General features: G+C 56.0%; 1 protein-coding gene across 4 annotated transcripts; it reads right to left on the bottom strand.

Annotated features, from left to right (window-relative positions):
• Positions 1–3,296: 3,296 nt before the first annotated feature.
• DOLPP1 (dolichyldiphosphatase 1) lies at positions 3,297–13,373 on the bottom strand. Of its 4 annotated transcripts, none has more exons than XM_002820287.5 (8): positions 12,528–13,373; positions 8,971–9,071; positions 8,618–8,702; positions 8,420–8,519; positions 8,115–8,213; positions 7,461–7,589; positions 6,930–7,019; positions 3,297–4,758 (listed from the first exon to the last, which is right to left on the bottom strand). In XM_002820287.5, exons 1-8 carry the CDS (start codon positions 12,601–12,603, stop codon positions 4,722–4,724), a joined length of 717 nt encoding a protein of 238 aa, XP_002820333.1. In that variant the 5' UTR covers positions 12,604–13,373; the 3' UTR covers positions 3,297–4,721. The 4 variants fall into 4 exon arrangements, with proteins under 4 accessions (XP_002820333.1, XP_009243215.1, XP_003777517.1 ...); XM_009244940.3 differs by lacking the exon at positions 12,528–13,373 and adding an exon at positions 11,067–12,308; XM_003777469.5 differs by lacking the exon at positions 7,461–7,589 and having other exon boundaries at positions 12,528–12,644.
• Between the last annotated feature and the right edge of the window lie 683 nt (positions 13,374–14,056).

Here is a 14,056-nt window from a genome sequence, read left to right as displayed (position 1 = left end):
TATATAGCCCAGACAATGGGGGGAATGGATGGAGGCAGGGAAAGGGATGCCTCCGGGGAAACATGCAGGCCTGGAAGAGAACGTCACCTGGACCAGCACCCGGACTCTGCTCCTCTCTACACAACAGGGTGCTCACTGGGGGTGACTAGAACCACTAGGAAACAGGGTCCACAGCAGGGCAGAGTGCTGCATGAGCAGCCAGGGATGGACCTGCAGCCAGCCCAGGGCAGGACAGGGAGGGGAGAGCGGACAGTCAAGAGGCTGCCAGACAGACACCCTGGATTCCCAAAACTCGCCTAAGAACCCTACAGGTCTGAATATAAGGTTGGATTTTTTCCCCCAGAATTATCCTTCTGAATTGAGGGACATCCCCTTAGGGTGGCGGCGTTATAGGCCCCATCGCATGGAAGCCCCCTCAATTCCTTGGAGCCACCAAGTATTGTTCAGGGAGAGCGCATTCAGCATCTGAGCAACCTCAATCATGGTGAGAGGGAATCCCTAGAGGTCCTTTGTGGGGGAAAAAGGCAAAGAAACAAGATTTTGTCATTCGTCCTTAGGGGTAATTCCTGAGACCTCACACTTTCAAGTGTTGGATGTCTGGATAAACCAGCACTTAACGTTGTGCCGGGGGCACTTGTGGCTTGGAATGAAATTTCTAGTGCTAGTGCTGTGCATAAAATCCTACAGGCACTGCTTAAAGGCTAGCATAGCGAAGACAGTGGCCCCAGGAGAGCGGGGTCAGCTGACCCAGAGGGGGCTCCAGGGGTGACCAAACTCTGGCGCCAGTGATGCAGACAAAAAACGTGATTCGTTTTTGCAAAATAAGTGAAAAAAAAGCTGTTCTGAATTGGTATATCTTGAGCAATACATCATTTGACATTTAAATGAGTAATAAATTTTTTTTTTTTTTTGAGATAGAATTTCACTCTTGTCACCCAGGCTGAAGTGCAATGGTGCGATCTCAGCTTACTGCAACCTCCGCCTCCCGGGTTCAGGCAATTCTCCTGTCTCAGTCTCCCAAATAGTTGGGATTACAGGCCTGTGCCACCACACCCGGTATTTTTGTACTTTTAGTAGAGACAGGGTTTCACCATGTTGGCCAGGCTAGTCTCAAACTCCTGACCTCAGGCCTGCCTCAGCCTCCCAAAGTGCTGAGATTACAGGCATGAGTCACCATGCCCAGCCTAATAAGATCAATGAATTCAAGAGAAATAGACGTGTGGCTTTTACGTAGATCCGGAAAGTCTGTACATCCAGCGGGCATGAACTTTTTTTTTTTTCCTGAGACAGAGTCTTGTTCTGTCACCCAGGCTGGAGTGCAGGGGCACAATCTCAGCTCACTGCAAGCTCTGCCTCCTGGGTTCACGCCATTCTCCTGCCTCAGCCTCCCGAGTAGCTGGGACTACAGGCACCCGCCACCACGCCCGGCTAATTTTTTGTATTTTGTTTAGTAGACGGGGTTTCACCGTGTTAGCCAGGATGGTCTCAATCTCCTGACCTCGTGATCCACCTGTCTCGGCCTCCCAAAGTGCTGGGATTACAGGCGTGAGCCACCACGCCCAGCCCCGAAAAGTGGATATTTCAAAGAGGCTTCTGAGGGCTTGAAGAGTTGGGCTTCTGCCCAGCACCGCACCTTGGGCAGGATGGAGTGGGGTCAGGGTAAGCAGGTGAGTGTGGATGAAGTGAAGGCGATGAGTTAGCAGGGGCGGGTGTGCCTGCAGCTGCTCCCGGTAGCTTTCCCACTCCACACTGCAGCCGGGATGTCTTCTGACACACCCTCCAGTTTGCTTTTCCTTTTTAACTGTCTCTCATCTGCTGTTAAATCTACCTCTCAGATCCTTGTTTTTTAGCTATGATTCCAGGCCAGGGCTCGCTTTATAGTTTCCTGTTCCCTGCAGATATTGCCTTTTATTTATTTATTTTTTTTGAGATGGAGTCTCACTCTATCACCCAAACTGGAGCACAGTGGTGCGATCTCGGCTCACTGCAACCTCTGCCTCCCGAGTTCAAGCGATTCTCCTGCCTCAGCCTCCCGAGTAGCTGGGACTACAGGCGTGTGCCACCATGCCCAGCTAATGTTTGTATTTTTAGTAGAGATGGTATTTCACCATGTTGGCCAGGCTGGTCTCGAACTCCTGACCCTAAGTGATCTGCCCGTCTCTGAATTACGGGCATGAGCCACCGTGCCTGGCATTCTCTTTAAAAATAGTAAAACAGGCTGGGCGTGGTGGCTCACGCCATAATCCCAGCACTTTGGGAGGCCGAGATGGGTGGATCACTTGAGATCAGGAGTTAAGAGATCAGCCTGGCCAACATGACGAAACCCCATCTCTACTAAAAATACAAAAAAATTAGCCAGGGGAGGCTGAGGCAGGAGAGTCGCTTGAATCCGGGAGGTGCAGGTTGCAGCGAGCTGAGATCGCGCCACTGCACTCCAGCCTGGGCAACAGAACGAGACTCCATCTCAAAAAAAAATAGTAAAGCAGTCTGCTTAATCATTCCAGTCTTTGAAGTATTTGTGGGTTTGTTTCTATTATCTGTTTTCTACTGGTTCTCAATCATGGTGTCTTCTTTCCTTTTATAGCTGATCATCTTTGTCCATATATATTTGTTTTTGGGATGGGGTCTTTCTCAGGCTGGAGTGCAGCGGCATGATCACAGTTCGCTGCAGCCTTGACACCCGGGCTCAAGTGATCGTCCCACCTCCGCCCCTCGAGTAGCTGGGACCACAGGTGTGCACCACCACACGCCTAGCTCATTTTTTTGAAAAATATTTTGTAGAGACAGGGTCTTGCTATGTTGCCCAGGCTGGTCTCAAACTCCTGGGCTCAAATAATCCTCCTCCTTTGGCCTCCCAAAGTGCTGAAATTACAGGCGTGAGCCACTGTGTCAGACCAAGTGGAGATGTTTATCCTGGCACATTCTGAAGGGCACACTGGCTGCCCCTGAGTCCTCAAGGCTGTCCCACAGAGGAGGAACGAGGCTCAGTGAGAGCAGGGCCAGCACCACACAAGGAGGGAGACTGAGAGTGAAAGAAGGAAAACTTCCTAAGGCTGAGAGTGTCCAGGTTTGGTACGGTGGCCCTCAGTGAGGTCCCCTGGAGGGATGTAATCAGAAGCTGGACAGACCCTGAAGGAAAATGCCGCAGAGTCATTCAGACCCCTGCTGTGGGCTAGAAGGGACTAGATCACTGCTGGTTTTATGATCTTCACCGTTTCCTTGCCCCTAAGGGTCATGTGTCCCCACAGCTGCCTCAATCTCCTCTCCTGAGCTCAGTGAGCAAGTGCTCAAGCCGCCAGAGTTTACGGTTTTATTTTAAAACAATAGTAAACAATTTCATTGATTTTTCTTAAATCAAACCACCTCATACTCGGCTTGTCTCAGGCAAAAAGTAAAAAATAAAAATAACGGGAGGGAAACGTGGAAACCGACCTACCTTCCCTAGAAATAAGCCCCTGGTCCTGGCATCTGGAATGGCTTTTGGACACTGCCTTTAACAAATGAGAAAAGCAAGCACCAAAATATTGTGCTTCAGCAGCAGGTTAGGAACCTCCACAAAGAAAGGGGTGGGGAGGATTCCAACACAGATCCCGAGTGACCCAGTTCAGTCCTCAAAACTTCTGAGAGTCTGGAGGCGTCTCCTCTCCACAACTCCCTCTCAGAGTGACTTAGAGATGGGGGTCCCTTTAGGAAGAGCCCTCCCACGAACCGGGCTGGTAGGGATCTGTGAGCCCACACCCCAGACACAGGTTTGAGGGGGACCCCAAGCAGGTTCCCAGCTGGTCAGAGATGGGTCAGGAAGGACAAGGACATATTCAGAGCACACAGAGGGAAGGACGAGGGACTTCGGGCACCCGCTGCCTCACTCCTCTCCTCGCGGCTCCTTCCCATTTTGTTCGCGTGGGGATGAAGACTAACTGCTACTGGATGGCAGGACAAGAAAGAGCTGTAAACAGCTTGGGTCTGCTCACCCACATGTGCAGGCTCCTTTGTCAGAAAGGGATTATTGTCTTAGGGACAGGGGACCAGAGAAAGCCCTTGTGGTGTTGGGTCAATACGGGGTAGAACATGACAGCAGCCGCCAGACGCGTGCTCGCTCTGGGCCCTGCCCCCAGACAGGGAAACACTGACCGAGGTTCTGGAATGGCAACGGTGGCAGGGAGGGTGTGGGGTATGCTCCCCTCCTCCTGGCACCCAGGCCACCCCAGCCCAGGGAGAGGCAGTCTGCCCTCTGGGCATAGGGCGAAGGGCCTGGGAAGCTGACCGGGAGCCCTCTGTTCACAGGGCAGCCACCAGAGAGCAGATTCTTCCAGCTCCAAAATCCTGCCTGCCTCTGACAAAACCAAAAAATAAATAGTGTGTACTTCTCACGCCACCTGGAATTCCTGGCCCCGAGACCAGAGGCGCGAGCCCTCCTCCTCCACCCCACACCCAGGTGCCCATGCCGAGGGCACTTCCTGCCCAGCCAGGGGCTGGCAGCAGCACAGCGAGGGTCTCTGGCCACGGCCCCCAGGCAGCAGGCCCCCCAGGGTCCTGGTTGAGGGGCTGGTTCAGCCCTTTGGTCCACCTTGTTCATTAAAATTAACATAAGAAAAAAAAAGGCTCCACTTGGTGACTTGGGTCTGTAGAGGTCTCTGCTTCGTCCCTGTCTGTCATCCTGTCCATCCTGCAAGGCATCGTGTGGGCCAGATCTGGAGGCTGGACCCAGCCACACCCACTGGTCACTGCAGTTTCGTCCCCAGCTTGCGTTGTCTGTTCCTGCAAAATGGGATGGGGGTCAGATGTGGAGACACCTGGTGTTCAGTGACCTACAGCTGTCCCCATCCCACCCGTAGTCCCAACTAAGTAGGCAAATGCCCACGCCCAGTAGCCAGCGATTGACCTGAACTGGGCCGATCAGAGCGCCTGCCCTGGGAATGGTACCTAGAGAGGGCTGATCTCCCTGGCGAAGTCTGTACTTCAGTTATCTCAGCTCTGCAATCCCGGAAGTGGAGCCAGGGGATTGGGGCAGGGGTAGAGACAAGGATGAGACTACAGAGGCAAGAGGGACCTGGCTGGGTTCCAATTAGTTATGGGGAGTTTCCCTTTATAGACAAGCCAGCACAAGTGGGCTCAGTTGTTATTGATCAAAACAGAAGTACAGAAACGTAGTGAGCTCCCCATCCGGGAGGTATGCAAGCGAAAGCAGGAGAACTACTGATGGAGATTACTGAGGGGATTTCAGCACCCAATTTGGGGTGTGGCTATATCCAGGGTGGGCCCAAGAACCTGAGGGAACCAGGGCCAATCACCCCCATTTTCTAGAGGGGCTGACAGAGACTCAGCAGAGGAGAATGGGGTTTGTCTAAGGTCCTAGTTAAAATCTAGAAACCTGACTGGTCCTGTGTGATCTGGCCCCAGCCTCGTCCCACAACACACTCCTTGCTCCCTGGGCTCCAGCCCCGGCAGCCTCCATCTGGTGCAGTCACCAAGCTTCGTCAGCCTCAGGAGTTGTGTATGCCCTTCCCTCTGCTGAGAACGTTCCCCCCAACCCCCCCACCCCCTCCCTACCCACCTACCCTCCCCATCCCCCAATCCCCACACCTCCCCACCCCCCCCAAGCTCCCACGTCCCCACATAGGCTCCCGACACAAGCTGTCAGGCCACAGCACTGATCACATAGGCAGGTGCGTCGCAGCTCTTCCCTGACTGCCATGAGCACCGTGAGCAGGGGACCATGGCTGTCACTGTGCTTGCCCCCAGCACACAGCCTGGCACAGAACAGGTGTGCCCTGAGATTTTGGTAAATGAAGGCAGGTGGAGGCCAGCCAGGCGGGGCAGGGCAGTGTGAGGCGGGGCAGGCCGGTGAGAGATCAGCGGGGCCAGCTGAGGCCTTTCTGTCTCTAATGGGATTGCCTGCCCTAACCCCCTCCAATCCCCTTTCGTCATGGATCCCCGGCTTTGCTCTTAAGCTCGTTAGGATAATTTGGACCTTGATGCACTAAACACGTTTCCTGGCTGCTAGGACGCCCCACCCTACCCCGCCCCACAGTCCCTCTCAGCCTGCCTAGAAACCTCCCAGCCTTCCTCTGGAGCCTCAGCTCCCCTCTGAACCCAGAGAAGGGCCAGCCTTCAGCCGGGCGTGGTGGCTCATGCCTGTAATCCCAGCACTTTGGGAGGCCAAGGCGGGTGGATCACGAAGTCAGGAGATTGAGACCATCCTGGCTAACACGGTGAAACTCCGTCTCTACTAAAAAATACAAAAAATTAGCCGGGTGTGGTGGCGGGCGCCTGTAGTCCCAGCTCCTCGGGAGGTTGAGGCAGGAGAATGGTGTGAACCCGGGAGGCAGAGGTTGCAGTGAGCTGAGATCGCGCCACTGCACTCCAGCCTGGGCGACAGTGCAAGACTTGGTCTCAAAAAAAAAAAAAAAAAAAAAAAAAAGAAAAGAAAAGCCAGCCTTCCCACTCCCCTAGGAACCCCACCCAGGATTTGGGGTGAATGAAACAGCATGAGTCAGGAGTCTCCAAAGCTCAGCTCTGTCCTGACTTGCACAACTACAGGCTGGCCTCCTAACTCAATGTGCCTCAGTTTACCCAGGTCTAAGAAAGCATCTGGACTAATCCCTAGGGATGTCCACACACAGAAGCCCTGATAACCTCAGCTGTCCAGCTCTCTGGTTCTGGGCTGCAGAGGTTAAAAGCATGGGCTCTGGGCCAGACAGCCTGGGTTCACCACCATGCTCCCCCACCCACTATCTGCAAGATCTCAAGCAAGTGACTTCTCCAAGCTTCAGTTTCATCATCTGCAAAATGGGGGTCACAGCAGGATTCAATGAATTAATGCAAGAGAAGTGCTTAGGCAGGTGCAAGGCTCCCGGAAAGCCCTCCAAACATGGAGGCAGAGGCTGCCTGTGGCTGGCCCAGTGAGCACTGCTGTCCCCTGAACTCACCTGGCTTCTGCCCGGGTTACCGTGTACTCAAACCAGAGTACGTTGGGAATGAGGCTTGTGTCTCGGATTAGGAAGAACTCGGAGACAGGCCTGGAGAGACAGACATCAGAGAGCCAGGGCCACATCAGGGCATGAGTCTGTTACCACGCCAGACATCCCCACCATTGCCCGGGGCTGGCACGGCACCCGCCCCAACTGCCTAGAGTCTTTGCCTGGCCTGAGACCCCAGAGCCACTGAGAGACCCAGCTATGTCACCTGTGTCACCTCAGGCAGGGGCACTGTCCCACGGCACACACAGCCCAGCAGGACTCAGGCTTCTAAGTCCCTGAGAACCTAGGCGAGGACAGAGGATGGCACTCTGGCTTCCGGGCCTGAGGAAACCCCCTGTGTCTCTGCCACAAACCCTGGGGCACTGGGGCCTTCCCAGGGAGACAGGGGCTGGGGTCAAGACTCCTAGGTCCGCCCACTGATGGCCCCACCCACAGGAGGGGACAGGGCCCACAGTGCCCAGGAAGGCAGGAGGCAGTTACCAGGCTGCTATCCTGGGGAACAGCGGGGTGAGGACCTCCTGGGTGAAGATGAACCAGGCGATGGCCATGAGGCCTCCGGCGATGCCTCCATAGAGCACCTGGCTCCAGGTGTGGTACAGCAGGTAGACCCTGGGCCAAGGCCAGAAGCGAAGTATGTGAGAGCCAGTCAGACACAGGCCCGCACAATCCCCACTGCCCATGTGCCAGCTTCCCAGGGACCTGTGCCCGCACATGTGGAGACACACAGACAGGACACTGACTCCACGGGGCACAGCCTCAGATTCACTTCCAAGAGGGAGGGCACTGGACCCCAAACACAGCTCTCCCATCTGTAGCAGTGAAGGCTCAGCTGGGATCTGCCTGCCTCCCATCTAGCCCTTGACCTCTGAATTCGTCTACAGTGAGCTCCTCCGGAACACTGGGAAGAGATGGGCTGATACATGGAGTTGGTCCCAGAATCTTGGGCTCAGTGGGGACTGGGCTAGAAGGGGCAGTTGGAGCCCTGTCCTTTTAAAACTAGAGGTCGGGGACCCCTTATCCAGTCCTGCCCTACAGGTTCTGGGACTAGGGTCCATGGTGGGGTCCCACAGGGACCAGGAACCAGCAGGACACCACATGGGCAGGGTGCAGGCGGGGGCTCTCCCTCCTCCATACCTGCTGTAGGAGACTAGGAAGGCCACAGCGAGGAGTCCCAGGGAGAGCACGTGCCTCCACAGCAAGTCCAGGAACCTGGCGTTGTTTGTTTGGTGCATTCTGGAAAACAGGCCCACCAGATGACCTCAGCCCACAGCCCAGCCCAGGCCTCCCAGTCCCTGGCCCCATCCAAATGCTCCCTGGGTACCTTCTGCCTCCGCTGCAGCCCCTCCCACCCCAGGGGCATCCAAAGGGCTAGCAGTGAGTCCCTAGCAGAACTCAGCCTGAGCCAGTTCAGGGTCATCCCGACCAGGGTAGAAACTTACCTTAAATACAGGAAAAGGAAGGAATAGACGGAGAAGAACCACATAAACTGGGAATGGCTGGAGGGCATCCCGTACTTGGTGCCCACTGCTGTGTGGGGGCCTGGGAGAGAGAGGAGACCAGGGCATCACGGGAGGATGCAGACCTCCCAGTAACGCCCCAACCTGGGGAACCTCAGGCCCTCGCAGCCGAGGCCCTACCTCCACAGGGCCGTGGCTCCTGGATGACGTTTTTGATCAGCCAGTTGACCCCCTCGTTCAGTGCCAGGCCCCCAAGGAAGGAGATCTGCTGGGGAAGATGCATGGTCAGCTGGGCCTCTGTGCACCTGTTGGCTGCTACCTAGTCCCAAAGACCATGGCCTCTGACTGAACCTCCCAGCCCAACAGGTGAGTAACCTAGAACCAGCCGGGAGGCTCCACGCACCTGAAGACAGGTGGACGCAGGGATGAGAAGGCAAACCCTGGACTCCTGGACTGAGGGGCAGACAGGCTTCCCAAAGCAGGGGGGGGGCACTGGGGGTGGGATGGGGAGGGTGTGGGCAGGACAGACTCACCGTGTGCAGCTCCCGCTTAAATATGATGAGGGTCACGAAACCGACGATGACAAATACAGGGCTGAGGCTCAGGTAGGCAAGGAGGTGGCCAGAGAGATCACCTGGCAAGACAGAGAACAGAATCAGGACAGGGCACAGGCATCAGAAGAGGAACCAGCCCCCTACAAGTAAGGCCTGAGCCAGAAAGGCGGTCCCGGCAGGGCCTGGAGAATGGAGGCCAGGCAGCCACGGACACCTGTTTACCAGCCGATCGTGCCAACTCAGTCACAGCCATACGTGATGCTGTCTACTACTTAGCACTAAAGTGCACACAGCATGCGTTTAAAGCAGGTGCCTTGACTGTTCCCATTCTATAGATGAAGAAACTGAATTCCAGAGCAGCTATGTGACTCGCCCAAGGTCACACAGCCAGAAGGAGGTGGGACCAGGACTAAAGTCCAAGTCTCTGACCTGGTCCAGACACTAGACCAATCCGTCCTACCAAAGCAGGAAGGTGAACCCGGCCTGGTGACTCCAGAGGTGGAGCCTGGGACCTACGAGGCAGCCCGGCAGGCACATGAGAGCCACACACTGTTGTGCTGGGGCTGCCCTGGCTGAGCCCTGGGCCTCCAGGGAAATCCGACGTTCTCTGGACACCACACAGACTTGGGTCCACACTGAAGACTCAGACAGAAACCAAGCTCAATAGGGCGACGGTAACAGCCGCGCACTGCTTCTCTGGCAGGAAACTGCCTACCTATTGATTACCAGCTTCTGACACTCCCATCGTGCCTGGGATGGAGGCAGCAGAGGAACACTGGCCCTTTTAGGAGATGGGGACACTCAAGCTGAGAATCCAAGGGTAGGGCAGGCTGAGTCTGAAGGCCACCCTCACCACTTGAGACAGGCAGCTATGTAGCCACTCTGGGGTCTGAGGGCATGGTTCAGCTCCTATGCCCGCACTCGCTGGCTGCATGAACTGAGGCAAGGATTCAAGCCTCAGCTCACCCACTTGTGGAATAGGGATATCAGTGCCTACCTCCTACAGCTGCATGAGACTCGATGAGATGGGACCTGTGAGACACCCAGCTTGGTCCCCGGCAACCAGGACACTTCCATGTTGGGGCAGAGGTGGAGAGAACCCAGTGTGGGAAATGGTCCACGCCACCAGCCTCACACAAGCAGCAGGGAAGGTGTCCACAGAGGGCTGAGCCCAGATTCCAGGGCTGAAGACATAGACACACACATGCCCGGCTTCATCCACACACAGGATCCTACCCACCCCATCCTACCCAGGATCAGGCTGGCCTGGAGTTGGTCTGGGAGAGCTGAGCAGCCCAGCTAAGTGCCTGGGTTCAAGTGCTGGTGATGCCACAGTTCCACTGGGTGACAGTGGGTGAGTCCCTTCTCTTTCCTGGGCCTCTCCACTACGAAGCTCACCCTCACAGCACTGGGCTATGAAGATAGTGAGTGACTGGTACCCCCAAAGCTTTAGCCATCTCCATAGCCTGTCCCAGAGCCAGCACTACCCTGGGGTTTTCCTGAAGATGCTACCAGGGACTCTGGCCTCTCTACTCTCTGATCCAAGGCCCCTCAGGCCTCCCACTGCCCTAAGGACAAGTTCCCCCTCAGCCCAGCTCATCTGGCCCTGCACAGTCTTGGCCCTGCTTCCCTCCCACCCTCTGCTCCAGTTCCAAGGACCAAACTCGAGTTCCCTGAGCGCACCGTGCCCTGTCCTACTTCTGGACCTTGGCACACAGTTTCCCCCGACCTGGGATGCTCTCTGGGTGAACTCAACAAACAACTAAGAACCCACCACAGTGGCAAAAAAAAAAGACACATACGTCCCTGCTAGTGCAGAGCTTGCAGTCTGATGCGAGAATCTGCCATCCAGACACAGTTCATGATCCACTAGTGTGGATATCAGGACAGCATCTGGGAGTAGAGACAGGGTCTCTTTATACCCCACTCTATCCCCCAAGCCCAGCACAGGGCCTGGCTCTTAACTGGGCTCAAAAACTGTTGAATGAATGAAGTAAGCAAGTGATGGTGTGAAGAGGGGTGTGACGGAGAAGTGCAGGGAACCATGGAACCATTAATAGGGGACTAGACCTCACCAGATGCTCCAGACTCAGCCAGGTCCATCACAGCCTTTATCATGCTGCACACAACTGCCTGCCAGGTTCCTTCTGGCTTGTTGGATTGTGAGCACTCCAAGAAGCTATTCTGAGGCCAGGAGGGGAAGCTGTGAAGGTGCAGAGGCCTTAGCAAGTCTTTCCCCACCTCCAGGCTTTGGCTTTCCTCTTATAAAGCAGCTGGTTTTCATAGTGCAGGAATGCAGGGATATTTCAGGCCTGTTAAGCGTTCTAAAACCAGAGCTAGCCCAGGGCCTAGCACTCAGAAGTGTTCAGTGGATATTGGCTGAATGAATGAATGGATGGATGAATGGTAGACAGGCAGGCAAGCAGGGCCCAGCACCTGGCAGGGCCATACCACCCCTAGTACAACCCAGAACACCAGGGTCAAAGTTCTTTGGCATTCAGTCCTGGTGCCCTCAGTGGAGCCAGGTTCTCACATCTCACAAGACAGCAGCATGAGCAGGCCCTTCCCAGGCAACCAGGGCTCAATGAGGGGCCCCAGCCTTCCCTGGCACTCAACCATCTTACCCTGGGAGGGTCCTGGAAGGTGGGATAACATGAAATGCAGGTATTTACTGAACGCTTATTGCATGCCGGGCACTGTGCTCAGCCCTTCTTGTGCCTCCTGCTATTTGATGCTCACACCATCACCGGAAGGTAAGCACTGTAATCAGTCCCACTTTAGAGATGAAGTAACTTAAGCAGAGGCAGGCACCTGCACAAGGCCTCAGCCTCAACTGGAGCCCAGATGGGTCTGACCCCCACGGCCAGGCTCTGCGCCACTCTTACTAGACAGCCTCCAGAACGCCGCTAATGGACCTCTCAACTGGAAAGCCCTGCGCTTCGAGAGGTGTGTCCGATGGGAAGCTCCAGAAGTCAAGTTCCCGGAGGCTGCCCGCCCCCTCATCGGGTCCTCTCTGTTGTGGAATCGTGCCCTGCTCAGGGCGTGGCACCACAAGTACTCAAAAGCCTGGCTTCAGCTTGCACACTCCCAGCAACGGGGAGCTCTTTCTCTTACAAGCAGCCCAAAGCACTGTTCGAAGGAAACAAGACACTCCCTGCACGCTAGAGCAGGAGTGCGGCCTCTCTGGGACAGGGGAGGGCGGGGAAGAAGGGCCAAGGTCCAGGCCAGGGATCTTTTCTCGCCTCACACAGATCCCCACCCCATTTCAGCCCACCGGCGCCCCGGGACCCGGGGGAGCGCCCTGGCCGCGCAGCCGCAGAGTGCGCGAGCGAGCGCCTCACAATTTCGCCCAGCTCATCCCCGCACCACTGCGCCTGCGCGGCGCGCGCGCCGGCCGAGCCCCTCCATGGTTCACTATTTGACAGTTCCCACCCCGGTCCCCCGGCGCCCTCTCCGCGGGCTCGCGCAGGCCGGAGCGCGCGGGACTGAGAGGCCGTCCCCGGGAAGGCGTCCTTGGAGCCGGGACCGCCTTTTACCTGCAGGATATTCGACGTGGGTGAGGGTCACCGGCCGCCATGAAGCGGGGAGCGAGCACTGTCCGTCCGCTGCCATCTTACCCGGAGACCGGGCTTCTTCGAGCAGCCAATGGGGAGCCAGGGGGGGCGGTGGTCCTGACCTATCACGCCGGGGAGGCGCCGTGCACCCAATCGGAGGCCAATATAGGTAGCGGCGCAGCCATTCAGGGTGCAGGCCGTGGGGCTGGCCCGAGCGGCGAATCAGAGAGCGGGGCCCCTGGGAGCCAACGAGCCGGCCCAGCTGGCGCCCAATCTGGGGCGAGCGCAGGTAGGCGCCTGGCCAATCAGAGAAGGGGAGGGTTCCAGCACAGAACAGGGAGCATAACAGCCAATCAGAAGGTGAGGCTGCCTCAGCCTGTGGGCAGGGCGGGCCAATCAGGCGCTGGCTTTGGGGGCGTGTTGAACTTTGGTGGGAGCTTTGGTTCGGCTGGGACCTGCGCCCTGAATGAAGGCTTCCCTGGCACCCCTTGCCGATCTGCGGTCTTGGGGACCTGCGCGTCCGACAGCGCGTGCTCGAAGAGGAGAGGCAACCTCAGCCCCAGGGGGTTTGAACCGACCCACTTTCAGTTACGAGTAAACTGAGACCAGAGAGCAGAGGGGGCTTATTTCCCTCTGCCCCATACTGGCCGGCGAAAGGGCAAGTCACACAGAGCAGGCGACCTTTTTGTCAAAAGTGTGTGGGGCGGGGCGCGCAGTAGGCGCCCTAAACGCTGGACTGAACAGAGAAGCTTAATTGATACTTAAGAGTGGAAGCTCAGCTACAGTTAAAGACTCCTTCCTCCTTTCATTCATTTAACAAAGATTTATTGATTCAGTCACGTCTATGCTACTTAATGAGGCGTCTTGGGAGTATTTCAAACAAGAAGTCGGTTTTCCACCTACCCCTCAGTTTTCCCAAGACATTCTTGCGTGAACAGCCACACCTTCCCACCCGCCTTCACCTCTTCTACCCGACTCTGTCTCTGGCTGGATTGGATTACAGTCCAGGTAAGGTGGGCTGGGAGGGCTCAGCCTCTTGTCTCCTGCCCCTAGCTTGTGCTGTTTTTGTCTGTTTGTTTGTTTTTTGAGACAGGGTCTTGCTCTGAGGCCCAGGCTGGAGTGCAGTGGAACGATCTCGCTCAGCCTCCTGGGTCCAAGTGATTCTCCTGTCTCAGCCTCCCGAGTAGCTGTGACTACAGGCGCGCGCCACCACATCCGGCTAATTTTTGCATTTTTAGTAGAGACCACGTCTCACCATGTTGGCCAGGCTGGTCTCGAACTCCTGGCCTCAGGTGATCCGCCTGCCTTGGCTCCCAAAATGCTGGGATTACAAGCATGAGCCGCCATGCCCAGCTAATTTTTTTTTTTTTTTTTTTTTTGAGACGGAATCTTACTCTGTTGCCCAGGCTGGAGTGCAGTGGCACGCCCGGCTAATTTTTGTATTTTTCGTAGAGACGGGGTTTCACCATGTTGGTCAGGATGGTCTTGATCTCCTGACCTCGTGATCCTCC

The sequence above is a fragment of the Pongo abelii genome, chromosome 13 (assembly GCF_028885655.2).
Source record: "Pongo abelii isolate AG06213 chromosome 13, NHGRI_mPonAbe1-v2.0_pri, whole genome shotgun sequence".
In the NCBI taxonomy this organism is placed as follows: Eukaryota; Metazoa; Chordata; class Mammalia; order Primates; family Hominidae; genus Pongo; species Pongo abelii.
This window is presented reverse-complemented; position numbering and strand designations above follow the sequence as displayed.